A 22,541-nucleotide genomic window follows, 5' to 3' on the forward strand; every position below is an offset into this window, starting at 1 on the left:
CAGTCTGGGCTACAGAGTGAGACCCTGTCTCAAGAAAACACACACACACACACACACACACACACACACACACACACACACACACACACCAGCTTAGTGGTTCAGGTGGGCAAAGAGACCAGGTTGAGTAGGAAGACAGTCCCCTACATCAGGTGACCACTGCCAGAACAACTTGATGTCCGATGGTGTGGAAGGTCTAGATATAGTGTCATTCGGCACAGATTAAAGAGAGGACAAAGTGGGAAGATGGGCAGCCCCTGGAGATTAGGAACTCGGCCAAAAAGGAAGAGTGGTAGGAGCCGGGAGGTGGTGACACACGCTTTTAAGTCCCAGCACTCCACAGGAGGTGGATCTCTGAATTCGAGGCCAGCCTGGTCTACAGAGCAAGTCCCGGGACAGCCAGGGCTACACAGAGAAACTCTGTCTTGACATCCCTGCCCCCAAAGAAGAAGAGTAGTGGGCCAAGCCTCTGGGGAGACAGAAGGTTTGAACCCACGTATTATTTGGGGACACTTGGACAGGAAGCAATGAGGCACATGAAGTCCAATGAGATGTGATTTGGTGGGTGGAGTGCTTGCCCAGCATGCACAGAGCAGCAGAGCCCTGGGTTCCATCCCCAGCACACCTGTATTCCGGGCATTCAACAGGTAGAGACAGGAGGATCAGAAGTTCAGGGCTATCCTTGGCAACATAGCGAGTTTGAAGCCAACCTGGGCTACATGAGACACTGTCTCAAATGAGAAAGTCTGGTGAAGACCTGTGACTTGGTTCCCGCCCCCCAAGTGTGACTTTCCTCTGGTGAACAGACCTTCTTCCTGGCCCTGAGTCCATAGCTTGTTCCAACTCTGCCAGTAGTCATGTGACTCTGGTGTAGCAATCATCATGTTCTAGTCATCAGGATCTACAGCAGCTGCAGCCATTACTTAGTTAATATGCTTTCCATCTCCTGAGCCAAAGTTAGGGCTCTTATAGAAGTGGTTATTTCATTCATATTAGGCTTCTTATGAATTGGAAGGCAGACCCCTACCCTCACGCTTCCTTAGACATTAGAATTGATCTGTATGCTCCCTCCTGGTATCAGCCTGACTTTTAAAGAACTGGGCAAAGAGGACTGGAGAATGGCTCAGTGGTTAAGAGCACTAACTGCTCTTCCAGAGGACCCTGGTTCAATTCCCAGCACCCATGTGGCAGCTCATAACTGTCTGTAACTCCAGTTCCAGGGGATCTGATACCCTCATACATACATGAATGAAGGCAAAAACACCAATGCATATAAAATAAAATAAAAATTAAATTAAAAATATATATATAAAGAAGGCATTCTCAAGTCACCCATGAAACTGTAGGCCATTGTTCTTTTTTTTTTTTTTTTCCCCCAGAGTTGAGGACCGAACCCAGGGTGTTGTGCTTGCTAGGCACTGAGCTAAATCCCCAACCCCGGCCATTGTTAAATACACATATGCAGCTGGTAAGTCATATCTGTCATGAACAATCAACATGTTCTAGTCCCTGGAACTAGAAGGTTCATGAAAGACCGTTCAACAAGGTCCTACCCAATGACTGCCACATTGGTCAGAATGGAAACTTAAGCTATTTTTGTCATTGTTTAAGGGGGAGTATCCTAGAAGTACACACACACACACACACACACACACACACACACACACACACACACACACCTTTTATTTTCATTAGTATATCTGGAACTGGGTTAGGTAAAGAAATCTCCACACTACTTACTACATAATGCACTTTGAGCGAGTTCTCCTCCATCCCTCTCCCCATATCCTCCCCCATCACTATTGCCCTTTGCTCCCCAAACATTGTCACTTCGACTTCCAGGTCATACAGGCACACATGATTTTATGTACCTAGAAAAGATTCTAGCATCGAAAATGATAGAAAAATGCAGTATTTGTCTTTCTGAGACAGTTTGTTCTTTATGGCACATTTCATCTTGTACATGTGTCGAATTTCTTTTTAACCCTAATTCCTCTGTCGAGAGACACCCAAGGTGGTTCCACAATTTAGCTGCTGTGACTGGTTCGGCCATGAACTCTGCTTAGCGGGGATGTGTGACATGTTGACTTTGAATCCTTTGGGTAAATAGGAGCACTAGAGCTGGGTCTGTTTAACTTGCTTTGGTGTGGCTCTTTACAAGAGATAGTTTAGCTTTAATTATGTGTCTGTGTGGGGGTGTCGGTGCAGAAGGGGGCGGCAGATCCCTGGAGATGGAATTACTGGCTGTGAGCCACCTACTGTGGATGCTGTGAACCAAACTCGGGTCTTACTGCTCTGCTAAGAGCAGTAAGTGTGCTCTGAACCCCTGAGCCATCTCTCCAGACCCTTTGTTGGTATTTTGAGGGAGGATCTCATAAATAGCTGATGATGACCTTGAACTCCTGACCTGCTGTCTCCACCTCCAAATGCTGGGATTACAGACCTTTGTCATCCCGGCTGTGTTTGTTTGGAGTGACATTTATTCTGTGTGTGCACGCCCCACTGTGTGTCGTAGAAGTCAGAGGACAACTCCTTAGTTCTCCCGCTATGGTCCTGGGTGTGTCAGACTTGCCAACAAGCATCTTTACCTTTACCAGCTGAACCCTCTGCCCGCCAGTGGTGTTTGTGGTTGTCTTGTTGTTCTTGAGACAGGGTCTCACTGTGTAGCTCTGACTGTCCTGAAATCCACTCTACGGACCAGGCTGACCTCGAACTCACAGCGATCCACCTGCCTCTCCCTCTGGAGTGCTGGGATTAAAGGTGTGCCTCACCACCACCGCCAGGCTCTGTTTCTGTTGCCCACACTGGTCTCCAAATCCTGGGTCCGAATGTTTGTCCTGCCTCGATGCTGGGACCTCGGGCACGTGCCCGGGTGCTCAGCTGGCCACAGAGCGACGTCTGCTCATGGACTGTCAGTGTGAACACCTGGGCCTACCACCACCCTTTGTTTTCAAGCCTCCCAGCCACCCTCTCTCAAGTTTGGGGCCCACATGGCGCTCTGGCAGAGAAAGTGGCTCATCCCAGGCTTAGTCACTGCTGGGGCTGGGGCTGAGCGCGACTTCCGTGTGGGAGCAGGGGAATGCCTGAATGAAGGAGGCAGGAAAAGCGGAGGCTGGCAACGCAGGGAGGCTCCAGGAGCCGGGGGCGAGGAGCTGCCGACAGGCAGGGAACCGGCTTGGGAGGGAGGCCAGCTAAATTTAACTCTCGGCTAAACCCCGGCTTCATTCCGAGTGTGTGTTTACCAGAAGTCGAGGTAGAAGATGAATGGGAATTCATTTCTGACTCAGAGCCCTGTTGTGTCCTCTCTGCCCTGGAAATTTTGTAATATTGTGTCTCTTTTTGTTGCCCAGTCTTAGCAGAAAGGTTGACTATTTCCTAACGGAAGTCAAGGTATTAAACAGAAGGGTCTTGTTTTCAAAATTAAAGTCAAATGCACAGAGCATATAGGTAACCATTTTTATTTGATTTTAGACAGAGTTTTGCTGTGTAGCCAAATGTCTTTGAACTCGAGGCAATCCTCCTGCCTCAGCCTCTGAGTGTTGGGAGCACAGGCATGCACCACCATGCTGGCTGCATTTTAACCACTTGAGCCAGGGTCTCTTGTAGCTCAGGCTGGCCTCAAACATTCACTACCACGCCTGATGGATGTGGTACTTCAGGTAGACCTCAGGGCTTTACCAACTGAACCACACCTTCAGCCACATCTTAACCATGTTAGAGTGAGTATTTTGTTGGCATTTTGCATATTCGCATCATGTACCACTTTCAGAACATTCTCCCCTAAAGAGAAACTAGCACTTCCCATTCTCCTCTCCCAAACCACAGTCCCTGTGAGCTTTTCCATCTAGACATTGAATTTAAATGAACTTCCGGGTTATGTGACTTGTGATGTCTGTCCCATTTTGAACCCCACTCATGGCAGTATATGTTGATGTTTCTGTGTGTGTGTGTGTGTGTGTGTGTGTGTGTGTGTGTGTGTGTGTGTGTGTTGTTGTTCTGATTTTTTTTTTTTCAGACAGGGTTTCTCTGTGTATCCCTGGAACTCTCTCTGTAGACCAGGCTGGTCTCGAACTCACAGAGATCCGCCTGCCTCTGCCTCTGAGTGCTGGGATTAAAGGAGTGTGCCACCACCACCCAGCTTGACTTTCTATGTTAGTCTACTACACTGCCACATCACATGTGGTTTCTGCCTCACCTGCTAATGGGCATCCGGGCTCTTTCTGTCTTTTGGCATTTGTGAGCCCTGTGAACAAGCACACAACATGGAGTATGCTGAATGGCCACTGTAAACTGGGACAGGGATGATAGTATCTAGGAGTTAAATGTAGAATTACGATGTGAAAAAAAAAATTAAGAGAAAAACAACAACCAAAATAAAAAATAAGGACAAATAACAACTCCTTGTCACCCACCCCCGATCACCACTTGGTGCCACCACCCCCTCCGACATTACAGCTGCTTTTTTTTTTTTTTTTTTTTTTTTTGGTTTTTCGAGACAGGGTTTCTCTGTGTAGCTTTGCGCCTTTCCTGGATCTCGCGCCGTAGACCAGGCTGGCCTCGAACTTACAGAGATCCGCCTGCCTCTGCCTCCCGAGTGCTGGGATTAAAGGCGTGCGCCACCACCGCCCGGCTACAGCTGCTTTTTGGCCCCTCCTGCACACTGGCCCCCACACTGGGGTGGGGTCCTGGCTCTGCCTCTTCTGACACCGCAGGGAAGGACTTGATGGGAATGCCTCTGCATCCATGGGTTTGAGAAGGTTGCCGATCTGAAACTGAACACCTCCAGATCCAGCCGGCTGGCCTGAGTGGGAAAACCATTGCCTGTCCCCCCCACCCCCCAACCTCAAGTTCTCCTCAAAAATCCAGGCAGAAAGTCAGTTACGGTTTGAATAGAGTAGAATATGACTCAGGGCGATGAGCCTCACATTCATGAGCTTCTCTTATTTTTGTTTATTTATTATTTTGTATTGTATTTTTTTATTTTTCTTTAATTAATTTTTGTTGTTGTTGTTTTTCGATACAGGGTTTCTCTGTGTAGCTTTGGTGCCTGTCCTGAATCTTGCTCTGTAGCCCAGGCTCACAGAGATCCGCCTAGCTCTGCCTCCCCACTGCTGGGATTCAAGGCGGGCGCCACCACTGCCCGGCTCACACTCAGCTTTCTGATGACTCTCTAAGTTGAGTTAAAGTCAGAGACAGAACTGGAGAGTTCCTCGAGACAGGAATTCATGCTGTGATGCCATCAGACTGCCGCCATCCCCAACTGTCTAGGGACCATTAGACTAGCCGGGACTACTTAGCAAGACCCTGTCTCGGAAGAAAGCAAACAAGGGCCTGCCAGGTGGCTCAGCAGGTAGGTAAAGGGGCTTGCTGCAAAACCTGCTAAGTTAGATCCTCAGGACCCACATGGTGGTAGAGAGCAGAGGGAATGTCCTTTGACATCCATTCATTCTCCATGTCGAGCACGCCTCCCCACCCGACATACACAGTTAAAAATAAAATTAAGATGTAGTAAGAAAAGAAAAACTGTCGGGTGGTGGTGGTGCGTACCTTTAATCCCAGCACTCAGGAGGCAGAGGCAGGTGGATCTCTGTGAGTTCGAGGCCAGCCTGGTCTACAGAGCGAGATCCAGGACAGGCACCAAAACTACACAGAGAAACCCTGTCTTGAAAAACCAGAAAGAAAAAAAAAAAGAAAGAAAGAAAGAAAAGAAGAACCAGGATGGTGGTTACCTGGCCCTGGGGAAGGGGGTGTGGAACGGGACAGAGTTTTGGCTTGGGAAGATGAGGGAAGGTTTCGGTGTGGACAAGGGTGTTTCACAAGGGGACAGTGGCTGTGCACTTGAAGATAGTCTGTGCTCTGGGAAATGTCCACACAGCAGGAGTAGATGGAGCTAAGGGAGTGTGGGATTCTTCTTGGAATGAGGAAAATTAGTCTCTGGCAACAGATACATACCTCTGAACAAAGTCAAAAATCCCCTGAAGGTACTATTTATTTACTGTGTGGAGGTCAGAAGACAATCTTTGGGAGCTGGTTTTCTTCTTCGCCCTCGTGGGGCCCAGGAATTGAACTCAAATCTTATCAGACTTGGCGGCAAGCACCTTTACTTACTGAACCATCTCACTGGCCCATGGATTGTATATTTACAATTAAAATAGAAGCCTAGAATGTTAATTATATTTTCTTTTTTGCTGCTGTTTGTGGTTTTTGAGACAGGGACTCTCCCATAGTGTGAATTTTATTTCAACACAGTTGTTTAAAACAACAACATTGGTAGCTAGGCATTGTGGTGCATGCCTGTGATTCCAGCACTTGGGAGGCAGAGGCAGAAAGATCTCAAGTCCATGGCCATCTGGGGCAACATAAATGGACGCTATCTCAAACAAAGCGAAGCAAAACACCACAGAGCCAGGCGTGGTGGCACAGGTCCGTAATTCCAGTGCTTGGGAGCCATAAGCAGGAGAACCAGGAGTTCAAGGGCTGCCTCTGCTACCGAGTAGGTTTGAAGCCAGCCTGGACTACATGAGACCCATCTCAAAAAAAAAAACAAAAAAAAAAACATCAACAATATATGTGTAGCTTAGTAGGAGAATGTGTGCTTAGCCTGCCTTTGGCTCCAAGGTCGGTTCCCAGCACTCCCAAAACCAAAATCAGAAACCAAAATGCCGAGGCAGACGTGCTTAGGAACTGTCCTACGTTGGCAGGTTCGCTACACACGCACCTCCATCTTCTCCTTTCGCTCTTCCTGGACTTCCCTCATGTGACCCCTTCCCAAGCACTCTAAGAACCCCCCTTTCCATGTCTGCCAACCACAAATGCCCTTCAAGAAGTGGGAGAGCTGGGCAGTGGTGGCGCACATCTTTAATCCCAGCACTTGAGAGACAGAGGCAGGTGAATCTCTGTGAGTTCGAGGCCAGCCTGGTCTAAAGATCCAGGACAGGCACCAAAACTACACAGAGAAACCCTGTCTCGAAAAACAAATCAAACAAAACAATAACAACAACAAAAAAGACGAATAAGTGGGAGAAAAGGAAAGACTTGTTTGTAAGGTTGGCCTGGAATACATGGTACGTTTGGAAAGTGCACAAGAGCTGTCCAATAAAATGAGATCAAAGGGCAGGAACAGGCATGTGAGAAGAAAAGATGAAAAGAGCAGGCCATGCCAAGATCTGCAGGAGCGTTTTGGGGGCCCTCACTACAGTGCTTGGTTTCTGTCTGCCTATTCCTTCGTTTTGTGGGGATCCAGTTCTGGGTGTGGCTTGTGCTAGATAGGTGCTCTACTTCTGAGACGTCCCAACTGACTTCTCTCGACCTCATCTCTACAGGCAGGATGGGATGCCCGCCACGGTCTTTGTTTTGATACCCTTTGGAAGGTCTCTGCCATCTGGAGAACATCCACCCATCCCTCATCATTGGTGGAGGACCAGGAGTACTTTCCCAAGATCATGAGGCTGTAGTTCTGGGCAGCCTGCTTTTCGGGAAAAGCCCTGTGTGTGACTGTCACTGGATAAATCCAGGAAGTCTGAGTGAGGTAAAGGAGAATCTAGTTCAGAAGTTACTACAATGTTTGAGCCATGCTTCTTGGCCCAAATCCCTAGAACGATAAAAGAAAAAAAAAAAAATCCAGAGCATAGTGGCACTGGATGTCTATGACTTGAGGTTACAGTGCTGAGTTTCCCAGCACTCAGGAGGCAGAAGCAGGCAGATCTCCATGAGTTCAAGGCCAGGCTGGTCTACAGATTGAATTCCAGAAACAAAACAAAAGAAGCAACAAGACAGGGCCTGTCTCTTTGCCCACCAACTCTGAGCTTGGCCATGTGTCTTACTTAAGTCAATTTGATTTTAGAAAAATTTGACAAGATGAAAAGCCCTGTGAGGTTCTGGAGTCCCTGTAAGCATTGCAGCTCGGATGGAAGGGGATCCTGGCAGTTGGAAGCCAAGGAATACAAAGTTGGCATAGAGCAGCTTAGAGCCCTGCTACAGGAAGAGGCTTCCCCAAGCTAACAACTCTGCTACCTCAGGGAAGGGGTTCCCCAGAAAAGTTGTTAGAGTTCTACTCAGGTCCCCCCCCCGGAGGGTAACAACTTTGCTCCTTTGCTCCGCTAGGGGAAAGTTTCCCCAGCCAAAGTGTTCTCCTCCGCTCTGTTCTGGCTCAGGAGAAAAGTTACTTCTCTGCTCCATACCACTCCAGTGGAAGAAGGTCTCACCCAAACCTCATTCAAGAGATTGATTGGGAGGGAACAATCCAGGAGGGTGCCAGCCTCTGCCACAGCAAACCGAACAGGCACAGGGTTTATATAGGGCTTCCTAGGGGCGGAGTTTTCCCAGGGTGGGAATTGGTCAGAATTGGTTGGCTTTCGTGCTCAGGGATTGGTTGGTTTTCCTGCTCAGGGATTGGTTGTTTTTTGTACTGAGATGATCTGGGGCAGAGTGTTTCCTTGGCTCTGGTTTCAGGGCTAAAATGTGTTTCTTTCTCTGGCCCCTTTTAACCTTTTGGCTCTGGTTTCAGGGCCAGGGTGTGTTTCTTTGGTTGGCCCTTTACCCTACAGCCCTGAGCTGACTTTTGTAGCTCTTGGGAAACCGTGGTCCACCGCCATGTGGTCCACCACCATGTCAACGTGCACATGCCAGTCTACCGAGTGATAGAGCCTAGAAGCTTCCATTGCCACTGTAGATCCAACTGGCTTACACAGCCCACGGCTAGATATGTCAGTGAGGCCGTCCAAGACTATGTAACCTGAGGTGTGGCCATCAGAACAAGAGGCTCATTCACATACATAAAGCCACTTACCTCCTTGACAGTCCCAGGCATTTTTGAATGGCTTGCCAGGAAACCTGACCAGGAGTGAATATCTGTTATACAAGTCTGCCAACAGTGTGCCTAGCCTCTACTCAAAGGCTGCCAGGAATATCCCCTCCTCACTACAAACAAAGCTATATGTAGACATTGCCACGAGGCTGCAAATTCTCCCATAGAGAACCCACATGCCCTTGAGAGGATGGAGTGATGAGCTGTTGACTTGTGTTAGCACATACCAGTCATACATCATGATGGGTTTCATTGGGACGTTTTCATACTTCCATGTAATGCATCTTGATCATATTCATTCCCACCCGCCCTTCTAGCCCCCTTCCACTCCTTCTGAACCCCTTTGCCAACAAGTTGCCCACTTTCACTTTCACGTCTTCTTTTTTTTTTTTTTTCCTTCATGACAGGGTTTCGGGGCTGGGGATTTAGCTCAGTGGTAGAGCGCTTGCCTAGCAAGCACAAGGCCCTGGGTTTGGTCCTCAGCTCCAGAAAAAAAAAAAAAAAAAAAAAAAAAAAGGGTTTCTCTGTGTAACTCTGTCTGTCCTGCAACTCGATTTGTAGACCAGGCTGGCCTTGAACTCACAGAGATCCACCTGCCTCTGCCTCCCAAGTGCTGGGATTAAAGGTGTGCACCACCACTGCTGGCTTTTGTTTTTTTTAATTTAAATTTTATTTTATTTCTTTTTCTTTCTTTTTTTTTTTTTTTTGGACAGGCTTTTATATATCCCTACCTTAAGTTCTCAAGTGCTGGGATACATGTGTATACCACCACATCCAGCTTTTTTTGGTGACCCAATACATTTAACTAGGATTGCTCTCAGAAGCATGTGTTGGGGGTTATTTATAGGAGTGTGGGTTACTAGTGGCCACACCACTGAAGGCGTCTTTTTCTTCCCAGCAACTATTAACTGCCTACAGAGTCTCGTGGAGGGGCAGGGCCTTATGAACCCCTTTTATTGTTTCTTCTTTCTTTCTTTTTTTTTTTTTCCTCAGAGCTGAGAACCGAACCCAGGGCCTTGCGCTTGCTAGGCAAGCGTTTTACCACTGAGCTAAATCCCCAACCCTGATTTTGGTTTTTTAAGACAGGGTTTCTCTGTGTAGCCCCAGCTGTCTGGAACTTGCTCTGTAGACCAGGCTGGCTCCGATCTCACAGAGATCCGCCTGCCTCTGCCTCCTGAGTGCTGAGATTAAAGGTGTGCAGCACTACCACTCAGTTTCTCCTTTCTTTCCGTTGACTTTATTTTGGTGCCTGTGTGGGAGGTGGGGCTTGGCCCACATGTGGAGGTCAGAGGAGAACATTGGGGAATTTGTTCTCTCTACCTCGTGGGACCTGGGGATCAACATCAGGCTTGGTAGCAAGCGTCCTAATATGTTGAGCCATCTTGATTCCTGAACCTGCTGTCTGCACCTCCAAATGCTGGGATTACAGACCTTTGACACCCCGGTCCCGTGTCTGTTTTTTTTTTTTTTTTTTTTGGTTTTTTGGAGACAGGGTTTCTCTGTGTAGCTTTGCGCCTTTCCTGGAACTCACTTGGTAGTCCAGGCTGGCCTCGAACTCACAGAGATCCACCTGGCTCTGCCTCCCGAGTGCTGGGATTAAAGGCGTGCGCCACCACCGCCCGGCCCGTGTCTGTTTTTAATGACATTTATTCAGTGTGTGCCGCAGAAGCCAGAGGACAGCTTTTAGGACTAGTTCTCCCACGATATGGGTCCTGGGGAACTATTTCTTCTCAGATAGGGTTTCTCGTAGTCCAGGCTGGCCTTGAACTCACTGTGCTGTTGGTGACCCTCCTGTTTCCACTCACCATGTACTAGGATTACAGTCAGATGTGTGAGTATGAGGGGGTGTATGTCAAGTGGGTGCAGGTGTGCCCTCAGAGGCCAGATGATGACATCGGAGTCCCTGGAGCCAGAGCTGCAGGCGACTGTGAGCCGCCCAACATGGGTGCTGGGAACTGAACTCTGATCTTTGTTATTGAGCAACAAGTGCTCTTAACCCCTGAGCCATCTATCCAGCATCAAGCTGTTTTCATCTTAATTTTAAAAATATTTCAAAATTTTATTTTATGTGCATAAGTGTTTTACTTGCATGTATGTATGTGCACCATAGGCATGCAGTGCCCACTCCAGAAGTCAGGAGAGGGCATTGGATTCCCTGGAGTTACAGAGGTTGTGAGCTAGCTTGTAGGTGCTGGGAATTGAACCCAGGTCTGTCCTTTGCAAGAATAAGTACTCTTAACTGCTGAGCTGTCTCTCCAGCCCCAGGTTGTTGTCTAAACACCTTCCCCCAGTCTATAAATGTCGCTTTGGTTGACCATGAACTCACTCTGCAGGCCTTCTTGGCTGCCTAGGACTTGTAGAGATCCTTCTGCCTAAACTTCCAGGTGCTGGGATCAGAGGCAGGGGCCACCAAGTCCAGCTAGTGGCCAGTTACTGTGCAGAGTACACTAAAGATATAGTTGGCTGGGTGTGGTGGCACACGCCTTTAATCCCAGCACTCAGAAGGCAAAGGAAGGTGGATCTCCGTGAGTTCCCGGAGAACTAGGGCTAGGTAGTGATCCTGGGTTCAATCCCCAGCTGAACCACATATACAAAAAAAAGTTGCTATTCTCTAGCTGTGGCCCTACCTACCTTCTGGGAAGTACATAGGTCTGCGTAGACAATAATCCAAGTTCCCATGGTAAGGTCACCAGGTCAGCCATGTCGGTATTGACTTTAGTCTGACCCCTCTGGGGTTCCACTGCAAGTGGCTAGGCCAGCTGTCACTGGTGCTGACACATCCAATCTCAAATCCCCTCCTGCATTCTCCCAATGGTGTGTACACTTCAAACCTCTGGCTTCCAGTGACCTCGTGTCTCCGAAACCACAGGCTGCCCACAAAATTCCCCAGGGGGAAGAAGGATAAATAAAAACAAAACAGGCCTAACATGGCAACATTTGCCTTCTACCCTAGCGCTGGGGAGAAAGGTAAAGGCAGATGGAATTCAAGGCCAGCCCGGTCTACAACCAGAGTTCCAGGCTGCGGCTGGGGGCACCAAAGTTTCCATTTAAACATTTCTACTGAAAAACAAAGACTTCTTTTCTCTGGCCATGTCAGCTGGTACCCAGCTTCTGCTCTGGGAACAATGTCACAGCGTCTTTATTGTATCCCACAAGGTAAAACAAAATGAAGGGCCTCACAACAGAGGAGAGCTTGCTTGGGGTCTGGCATTCTGAAATGCTTTGCCATAAAGTCACTCACTGTGTTCCTGGCTATGCTACGGGGCCCTCAGATGCTCAGGGCTACAGGTAAGTTGTTACTCTGTACACCATGTGTTTGACTATCCCCTTTCTGCAAGCTCCTGCCCTGTTCCATGTCTTTATTTTTTTTTTTCCTCCTAACTTTTAGTCTTTAGGGATTCCTGGAGTGTCCACAAATACATTAGCCTCTAAGAATTCTGAGTAACTGTGGTTAGGGGGGAAAAAATCCTTGCTGTAATTAGCCATGGTCCTATTTTTGAAATTACATCTGCAAAAACTTGAAGAGGAAGGATTGGGGGGTGGGGGGTGCAGATTGGCACTGATTGGAATTTTCATGCTTTTCAAAGTGAAAATCAAGAGCATTGAGGGAAGACTGTGTCATCACACATAAAACACACTCATGAAGGGAGCTGAAGAGAAATGATTGCAGAAAAAGGAATTGCTGGGCATACGGGTCACGTGACCAACACTGCTGGCAACTGCAGCTCACTCTGAATCCCTGCCTCGTTCGCAGGGCTCCGCTTCTCACTTCCAGATCCCGAGACCCGATTAATCACTGAAGTGATCAAAACCAACAGGCTAATTAATATAAGGGCTGTGTGGCGCGCCGAGGGATCATTGAAATCACACAGCAGGTGGAGAGTCCACAGGACTCCATCACCAAAGTTTTCTTCTTCTTTTCAAAAATAATTTATTTTTTATTTTCTTTTTATGTGCATTTGGGTTTTGCCTGCATATATGTATGTATGAGGGCTTTGGATCCCCTGGAGCGGGAGTTACAGACAGTTGTGAGCTGCCATGTAGGTGCTAGGAATTGAACCTAGGTCCTCTGGAAGAAGCAGCCAGTGCTTTTAACTGCTGAGCCATCTCTCCAGCTCCTCAGTCACCAAAGGCATTCTCTCATTGCTGAAATACACTTTTTTTTTTTTAAACTTTTCTGTTTGTTTTGAGATGAAGTCTCACTGTATACCCCTTGGCTAGCCAGTAACTCACAGATAACCACCTGCTTCTGCCTTGCAAGTGCTGGAGTTAAAGGCATGGGCCACCATGCCTGGCTAACTTCGAAGTCCTGATCCCTCCTGCCTCCACCTCCCAAGGGCTAGAATTATATGTACTATGTTGCCAGTTTTTAAAAAGTTGTTATTTATATATAATTAAAAAAAAAGAGAGTTGGTCATTTCCTCTCACCATGTAGGTGGTCCCTAGCATCTAACTCGGATCCTTAAGCTTGGGAGCCAGTATCTGTGCCTGATGAACCATCTTGCTGGCTTGATCATATCTATTTTTATGGATTAAATCTTAAGAATACTTTTCTTAGCTGGGCGGTGGTGGCTCATGCCTTTAATCCCAGCACTCAGGAGGCAGAGGCAGGCAGATCTCTGTGAGTTCGAGGCCAGCCTGGACTACAGAGTGATTTCCAGGAAAGGCGCAAAGCTACACAGAGAAACCCTATCTCAAAAAACAAAAAAAAAAAACCAAAAAAAAAACCTTTTCTTTAGCCAGGACTACACAGAGAACCTTTGTTTCCAAAAATAAAATAAAATAAAACAAAATAAAATAAAATTAAAATAAAATAAAACAACAAAAAACCCCAAACAAACAAACAAACAAACCCTTTCTTTCAAAATACTTATTTATGTGCGTGAGCCTGCAGGAGTTTGTGTGTAGCACGTGCATATAGGTATCCACTGAGGTCAGAGGGCACTGGATCCCCTGGAACAGGTAATTGTGAGCTGCCTCGTGTGGGTCCTGGGAGCTGACCTCTGTCCATCCACCGCCACGCCATCTCTGCAGCCCCAGCAACATGTTTCAGGTTTCAGTAGCAAAATGATATTCTTCAATGTCTTTTTGTTTGTTTGTTTTGTTTTTGAGAGAAAGGGTCTGGCTGTCCTGGAACTCGCTCTGTACACCAGGCTGGCCTTGAACTCACAGAGATCCACCTGCCTCTGCATTTCCAGTGCTGAGATTAAAGGTGTATGCCACCACTCCTGGCCTTTTCATTGTCCTTTTTCAAAGAATAGTTATTCCAGCCATGATAACACATGCCTTTAAGGTCTAGTACTCAGGTGGCAGAGACATGCAGATATCTGTGAGTTCAAGGACAGCCTGGTCTACATAGTGAGACTCTATCAAAAAAATAAAACAAAAATAAAAAAAAAAACACTTAAAAATTGTGTGTGTGTATGTGTGTGTGTGTTTGCACATGAGTGCAGTATCCCTGGAAGTCAGGAAAGCACACTGGATCTCCTGCAGGTTGAATTACAGATTGTGAGCTGCCCAACATGGTTGGCTGCTCAGTCCTCGGTAAAAGCAGTACATGCTCTTAACCAGAACCATCTCTCTTCCCCTCTTCATTTTATGATGTCTTGTGTGTGTGTGCTTTGAGGCCTAGTCTCACGTAGCTCAGGCTGACTCACCAGCTCACAGAGGATGACCCTCAACCCCTCCCTGTTCCTCCCGCCCCACCTCTCACATGCTGGGATGACAGGCACTGAGAGTTAAGCGAGATGGCTCAGCATGTAAAGGTGTTTGTTGTCAAGCCTGAGGACTCAAGTTCCCTTCCCAGGTCCCACACAGAGGAGGAGCAAACAGACTCCTGCAAGTTGTCCTCTGGCTTCCACACATGGATCTTGGTATGCCTCCATCTCCCCAAACACAAGTCAAAGTAAAAAGCTGCTAATAATATCGAATGATATTAGCTCAGATTTGAATTATCTGCAGAGAATTCTGAAGGCATAAGAAACTTGCAGGGGCATGGTGGTGCGTGCCTCTTATCCTAGCACTCGGGAGGCAGAGACAGGTGGATCTCTGTGAGTTCAAGGCCAGCCTGGTCTACAGAGTGAGTTCCAGGACAGCCAGGGCTGTTACACAGAGAAACCCTGTCTTGCAAAACCAAAAAAGAAAAAGAAAAGAAAGAAAAAGAAGAGAAAGAAAAAGAAAGAGAGGAAGGGCCGGGCGGTGGTGGCACACTCCTTTAATCCCAGCACTCGGGAAGCAGAGCCAGGTGTATCTCTGTGAGTTGGAGGCCAGCCTGGGCTACAGAGCGAGTTCCAGGAAAGGCACCAAAACTACACAGTGAAACCCTGTCTTGAAAAAAAAAAGAAAGAAAAGAAAAAGGAAGGAAGGAAGGAAGAAACTTGCAGGAAGCACATTTGGTCATGTCCATCAGGTGACCTGAGTGCTCCAGGTATCTAGCAGTGGCCAAATAAGATGCAGGCAAAGGCTTGACTGAGGTATGACCTGATAACAAGTTCATTCACATACATGCCTATGGTAGCCATCCAGTCCCTGCTCACTGTCAGTTGAGGCCTCGATCCTTGTATGTGGTATAAAAGACATATAGCCAAGGCTGGAGAGATGGCTCAGATGTTAAGAGCATTTGCTGTTCTTGCAGAGGACCTGGGTTCTATTCCCTGTAACCAATGACAGTTTTCAACTGTCTGTAACTCCAGTTTCAGTGCCCTCTTCTGACTTCTGGGGACACCAGGTCACATACCTGGTACACAGATGTACATGTAACCAAAACACTCAAGCATGAGATAAAGTAAGTAAATAAATAAAGATATATAGACAGACGAAATACTCATACTTTGTTTGATTTTTTTTTTTTCAGACAAGGTTTCTTTGTGTACTCCTGGCTGTCCTGGAACTCACTCTGTAGACCAGGCTGGCCTTAAACTCAGAGATCCACCTACCTCTGCCTCTAGAGTGCTGGGATTAAATGTATGCACCACCTGGCATAATATATATTTTTAAAAGTTTTTTTAGGTTTAAAAAAATCTTTATTAGACACAAACTCTGATATATATATATATGATAATATATATGTAAATATATGTAAATAAACAAGCAAAAAACTAGAACAAAAGCCAGACAGTGGTGGCACATGCCTTGATGCTCTGTGAGTTTGAGGCCAGCCTGGTCTATAAAGTGAGTTCCAGGACAGCCACAGCTGTAACACAGAGAAACCCCGTCTTGAAAAACCAAAAACAGCCAGACGGCAGTGGTACATGCCTTTAGTCCCAGCACTCGGGAGACATAGCCAGGCAGATCTCTGTGAGTTCGAGGCCAGCCTGGTCTATAGAGTGAGTTCCAGGACAGCTGGGGCTACACAGAGAAACCCTGTCTTGGAAAAAAAAAAAAAAAAAAGCCAACCAACCAACCAAACCAAGAATACTTGCAATGTAGCCCTTGAACTTCTCTTCCAGATGCTGGGCTTACAAATGTTCCTGCCATACCTTGTTTATGCAGAGCTGAGGACTGAACTCAGGGCTTCAAGGATGGGAGGCAAGCCCTCTGCCAACTGAGCTACATCCCTAGCTCTTTGTTTTACCTTTTCTCCTCTTGGATATAAGGTCTCAAAAAGTTGGTGGCTGAATCTGCTATGTGCACTAGACCTGCCTCTGCCCCTGGAGGGCGGGGATCAAGGGCACACATGGCCATGGAGTCGTGAGGTGTAGCTCATATTCCAGTGGACAGGGTTTTCACAGGGTCAGGACATTAGGACAAAGACCATTCTGAGCCATCCTGGAAGCTGCCTCCCTGATCACTGGGCCGAAGGGGCATTATCCCGAGACGCTTCATTCTTTTGTCAGTGCTGGGGATTGAACCCCAGGCCTCACAAACCCTCTGGATGCCAAAGATGCTCTCAGAGGTCTTGGGCTCCCAGGGCAGCGCCTATCGCCTCCACAGCAATGCCTATTGCTTAGTTCTTGTCAGGTTTTCTTCCTGCAAAGCAAAGGCAACCGCACACCGGGCAGAATGGTACACTGACCTCAGAACTTGGGGAGCAGAGGTGGGGGGATCGCTGCGAGTTCCAGGACAGCCAGGGCTACAGAGCAAGACCCTGTGGCAGATACAAACACCTAAAACCAGGGTCAGCCGGCCAGATCAGGGGGTAAAGATGCTTGCCACTGAGTCTGATGGTGAAGGAGTGATCCCACACACATACATAGACACAAACTAAAAACATAGATGTGATTTTAAAACCCAAACCCATTTACTTAGCATAAATGAAGTCATATGCAGCTACCAAGTTCAGGAACTCTTGTTCAAATTCTCTTTCCTTCAAAGTGTGTTTGGGACTTGGCCTTACCATTGAATTCTGAGAGCTTGGTTCCAGTTCTGGTTGTTAAGTCACGACATCAGAGAATGGTGATTCTGTTTGCATGGCGTCTTTTTTCTTAGTCATTTGTTTTTTTCAGTTCTGATTTCCTTTAGGCTAATTAAAAGCCTATCTTGGGGTTGGAAAGCTTGCTCAGCCATTAGAGCACTGCTTGTTTTTCCAGAGGACCCAGGTTCAATTCCAAGCACCCACATGGGGGCTCACAACCATGGACTCCAATTCCGGGGATGTGAGGCCCTCTTCTGGCCTCTGTAGACACCAGGCACACATATTAACAAAAACGGACACAGACAACACATCGAGTTAAACTGATTAATTAAAAAAAAAAAAAAATCTTGCCGGGCGGTGGTGGTGCACGCCTTTAATCCCAGTACTCGGGAGGCAGAGCCAGGTGGATCTCTGTGAGTTCGAGGCCAGCCTGGGCTACCAAGTGAGTTCCAGGAGAGGCGCAAAGCTACACGGAGAAACCCTGTCTCGAAAAAAAAACCAAAAAAAAAAAAAAAAAAATCTTGAACAGGCCTGGAGAGATGGCTCAGTGGTTAAGAGCACTGGCTGCCCTTCCAGAGGATTGGGTTCAATTCCCAGCTCACAACTGTCTGTAACTCCAGTTCCAGTGGGTCTGACACCCTCACATAGGCATATGTGCAGGCCAAACACCAATGCACATAAAATTAAAAAAATTATAAAAAACCTTTAACATTAAATTACTGGTATTTGTACATATTTTATTAATTCATGTTTAATTTAGGGATCAAGTGCTGTTTTAAATCCTGGATTTGTTACTTTTGTTTTGGAAAGTGGCTCACATGGCTGATAGAACTGCTACATAGCTGAGGTTGGAGGATGGCCTTGAACTGTTTCGAATCTGACCTCTACCTTCCAAGTGTTGAGATCCAAGGGTTTGCATTCATGCCAGGCTTCCTTTTTTTTTTTTTTTTTTTTCCCAAGACAGGGTTTCTCTTTGCAGCCTTGGCTATCCTGGCACTCACTCTGTAGACCAGGCTGCCCTTCCCCGGCCTCTGCCTCCCAAGTGCTGGGATTAAAGGTGTGTGCCACTACAGACCAGCCAGGAGGTTAAATTAATTTCAATTGGACTACTAGTGACTTTTAAATATGTTCCAGGCTGGCCTTCCCCTGCCTCTGCTTCCCAAGTGCTGGGATTAAAGGTGTGTGCCACTACAGACCAGCCAGGAGGTTAAATTAATTTCAATTGGACTATTAGTGACTTTTAAATACGTTCCAAGTCATTTATTTATTTATTTATTTGTTTGTTTATATTTGTGGGTGGACCAGGGGTTGAGGAGATCCAATACTATGCCTAAAGCTTGATCAGGCTCCCGCTCTAAAACTGAGCGACATCCCAGCTCCATTTTTCTTTCTCTTTAAAGCCATATTTATTGTGCACATAATGTGTGGACACACATCTGGTACAACCCAAGTGTGGAAGTCTGAGGACAATTCCAGGGAGTCAAGTTTTCTCTTCTTCAACCATGTCAGCCCCGGGGATCAAATTTAGGTGGTCTGGATTGGCGGCTAAGTCTCGAACTGAGAGATCCACTTGCTTTGAGTGCCATAACCAGGGGTCATTACTCATTTAATTGCCCCTTTTAAAGACTGGGTCCCTTGTAGCTTAGCCTTGCCTAGAATTTCCTTATATAGGTGAAGATGACCTTGAACTTCTGCCTCCATTTCCCAAGTGCTCATGTTACAGGTGCTCATACATGGTATGAACACCACGCCAGACTTTAATTCATGTGAATGATTTTAGTAGAATGAGGGGGATTTTGCTCTTCTCCGGCCCATTATTTCCTTAAGCGATTTCACTTTAAAGAAAAAAACAAAACCCACAAACAAACCCTAAACTCACTGCAAAAAAAGTTGCCTACTTGCTTCCAATTTATTTACAACACGTTCAAAAAACGGTCTACAGTGTTTGGCGGCCTCCCCGAGTTAAAGTAAAACTTCTAAAAAGGGTCAAGGTCTAAAGTTCACTTTTTTTTTTTTTTTTTTTGGTGAGGTCTGTTCTGTCTCCACTGAGGGAGACCCCCATTTATCCATGGCAAGACCCCATTATCCAGCTCTACCAATCACGTCCATTTCTTTTCGATCCTCCCGAAGGAGGAATAAGAAGTTCGGGTGAGGGAAAAACGGGTTCAAATGAAGGTCAGATACCCAACAGTTCGCCGGGGTGGATATAAAGTGGGGCAAAGTGAAGCAGCTGGCGGTGGCTTCAGTGCTGGCAAGCTTCCCATGCTGGCACGGAAACCAACACGCAGCGGCACCTGGGGGCCTACTGTGTGCCAGGCCCGGGGGTTACGGAGGAAACTGCGGGTCTCCGCCCCGAAGGCGCCCGCGGGCCATCTTCTACGTTGTGATCTGGTGTGTGTGTGTGGGGGGAACCAAGGTCCTCCGGGAGGGTGGAGGACACCGGAGCCGCCCGGGGCACCCATCCACGACAGTCCCCGCGGGCGAAGCCCAGCACTCCCTTCCCGAAGGACAGACCGGCCTCGCAGAGGGCGGATCCCCCCGCGGCCCTCGCCCGACCCCCAAGAGCGAACGCGGCCCAGCGCTGCGCCCGCTCCTCACGTGTCCCGATCGGCCCCCGGGCCGTCTCACGTTCGACTTCCGCCTGACCCTTCCGACTTCCGGTAAAGAGTCCCCCCCGCACCCCCCCCACCCCCCTCCAGCTCCGTTTCGCATCTCCGCGCCCTCCGGGCCGCGTCGCCCCGTGCGCGTCCGCGAGCCGGGTTCCCATGCGCCCGTCGACCGCCGCCGCTCAGCGGCCCTCGGCGGGCCCGGAGCCGCACCGCCCGTCGGGCTGGGCCGCGCGGCGCTCGCTCCCGCGGACGGCGCGGCGCGGCGGCGGGCGGGGCGGCGCGGCGGCGTATCCCTCCGCCGGCCCTCCCCCGCGCGGCCCCGGCGCCCCTCCCCGCGGGCCGCGCTCGCCGCCCTGCGCCTCAGACTGTTTTGGTAGCAACGGCAACGGCGCGTCCCGGCCCGGCTCCCGGCGGCTGTTCGGTGTCTGCGGGCCTCCCCGCCCCTTCGTCGTCGTCCTGCTGCCCCTGGCTCCCGCGACCGCGCCAGCCCGCGCCTGCCCGCTTGGCGTCCGCGCGTCCCCGCCGCGCTCCGCCGTTTGCCCAGCGCGCCCGGCTCCCGGCTGTCCCCGCCCGGCGTGCGAGCCGGTGTATGGGCCGCTCACCATGTCGCTGAAGCCGCAGCCGCAGCCGCCCGCGCCCGCCAGTGGCCGCAAGCCCGGCGGCGGCCTGCTCTCGTCGCCCGGCACCGCGCCGGCCTCGGCCGCGACGTCCTCGTCTTCCGCGGTGCCGGCCCCGGCCGCGCCGGTGGCGTCTTCCTCGCCGGCCGCGGGCGGCGGGCGCCCCGGCCTGGGCAGGTGGGTGTCGGCTCCCCAGCCCCCTCCGCTCCCGCCGGGCCGATCCCGCGCCGCTCGTCCCCCCTTCCCCCGCCTCGCCCCGTGACCGGCCCGCATCGCGCGGTGGGCTGGGGGGGGCCCGCGGAGGGGCGGGAGGCGCCGGAGGATTCTTCAGGCTTCCCAGGCCGTGGCCAGCCTCCCGCACCATCGCGTCCCCTCCCCCAGACGGCCAAGATGGACGGCCCGGGGCGGCCCCCTGCCCCTCGCGTGTGTGTGTGTGTGTGTGTGTGTGTGTGTGTGCGCGCAAGGGGCGATTGGTACCCCCGCCCCACCCCCTTGCAGCGTCCCCCCCCTACCAGTGATGGAAGGGCGGCTGGGCCTGGGTGGAGGTCGCAGGGGTCCCTCTCCCGAAATGAGCCTCTTTGCCGGGTGGGGGAGTCGGGAGGGAGGAGGGGAAGTTGAGGCCCAGCCGCCCCAGGTGGGGTCAGCCGGTTGTCCTGCCTATCTCCCGCCCCGCAGACCCTGGGAAAGGTGGTCATCCGAGGCGAGGTGGGTGGCTAGCGGCCTCCCGCACCCATCCCCCTATAGATCTGGGGCGGCGGGGTTCCCGCAGCGGGCTGCCCTCCCCCAGCTGGGGAAGGGGTGGGAGTGCCCGGCTCCCTTCGGGCCGGCCTCCCTCCTTCCCCGCAAGGTCCCCTGCGCGCGGGTGGTGGCCGATCCGCATTGCCGTTCCTCGTCCGCCGAGCAGAAGGCGCCTTTGAATAGAGAGGTGGGCGAGGGCCGGACTCGCGAGGTGGGTTGGCGGCGGGCATCGGGCACGCAGCGCATTTTCCCCCGCAGCCCCCGGCCCGGGTCCCGAGATTTCTAGGGATGAGGAACCTCCGCAGCGGAGTTGGTGCGGGTCTGGGTGGCAACAACGCGGGGTGTTGGCTTGCGCCCTCGCCCCCCTCTCCTCTCCCCTGGGCCGGGTTTTGTTGGTAGGAGCTGGAGACCGGGTGCTGTCCTGTGTGACTGGGCTTGACTCTGGAGGGTGTGTGCGTGCGGGGGTGGGGAGGGGTGAGGGTGGTTGTCAGTTCGTATTTCACGAACTAAGAAAATGCTTAGTGTTAAAACGGAGAGGCAAATGCCAATAGACTCCATTCCATTGTGGCCGGTGTCCTTAACTTGGGAAGCGCCGCCCGAGCTTACCAAGGGCATGCAAGTCCATTTTCCCTGTGCCCCGAGTCCATCCGTGTTACAGGCACTGCTGTGCCTCCCTCTGGCCTAGGCCTGGTTGGCAGGGCCTTTTCCAGCCTCCTCCTTAAATAGACATCCAAGGACTTAGGAGGTGGGCTAGGGGATTTTTTCATGTACCGAGTTTTCTTTTTAGCCGCATTTTCCAGCTGTCCGTTTCCAGAGAGTGTTTCTTTACAGCAGAAGTTAACCCGTGGGGTGAGTCAGAGCAGATTTTTAAGGGATTCTGCTGGGAACAGTCTGTTTTTTACTTTTATTCCCCCACACTACCAATTTTCCCGATCGTGAGACATTTCAAACCCTGCTTAGCCCGCCTAGTTCAAATTAAACCATTTTTTCCCCCCAGCTCGGTGAAGTTAGAGTTCTATAACTTGAGTTCCTTTTTTTTGTCCTTGACTTTTAGTGAGAAACGAAAAATATTTAAATTTAACTTTAAGGATACGTCCTGTTTTCTTTTCTTTTCCGTGTTTTCTCTTCAGTTATCAGAAAGTGGCAGATGTATTTAACTTGTTCAAATATAAATTAAAACTAAAGTTTTAAGCTTCAACTGTCTCTTTAGGCGTAAAGATTAGATTGTAGCAGAATTATTCCATGGGGATCTGAGCATCCCAGATGAGCAAGGTATAAGTACCCAGAATCTCTTTCTGCTCTTGAGGCTCCCCAGAAGTTAAAAGCATTTAGAGTTTTCTTTGCTTTAAGTTCTTTTACTTGAAGCATACATCTTAGCACCTACTCTTTGGACAGTTTTCGTCCAGTACTGGACTCAG

The 22,541-nt window shown here is 49.5% G+C and overlaps 1 protein-coding gene across 8 annotated transcripts in view; it reads left to right on the forward strand.

Moving 5' to 3' along the window:
* The first annotated feature begins 19,924 nt into the window (after window positions 1–19,924).
* Atxn2 (ataxin 2) overlaps window positions 19,925–22,541 on the forward strand; it is a 103,374-nt gene continuing 100,757 nt past the window's right edge. For 4 of the 8 annotated variants that reach the window (XM_052755271.1, XM_052755272.1, XM_052755276.1 and 1 more), the window contains exon 1: window positions 20,264–20,562. In XM_052755271.1, the coding sequence (XP_052611231.1) occupies window positions 20,372–20,562 (191 nt within the window). In that variant the 5' untranslated portion in view covers window positions 20,264–20,371. Of the gene's footprint in view, window positions 20,563–22,541 lie in introns of all 8 variants that reach the window. The other 4 variants (XM_052755270.1, XM_052755278.1, XM_052755273.1 and 1 more) reach the window with 4 other exon arrangements.

Source organism: Peromyscus californicus, unplaced genomic scaffold (genome assembly GCF_007827085.1).
Source record: "Peromyscus californicus insignis strain IS unplaced genomic scaffold, ASM782708v3 Scaffold_2__1_contigs__length_46816999, whole genome shotgun sequence".
NCBI classification, from domain to species: domain Eukaryota; kingdom Metazoa; phylum Chordata; class Mammalia; order Rodentia; family Cricetidae; genus Peromyscus; species Peromyscus californicus.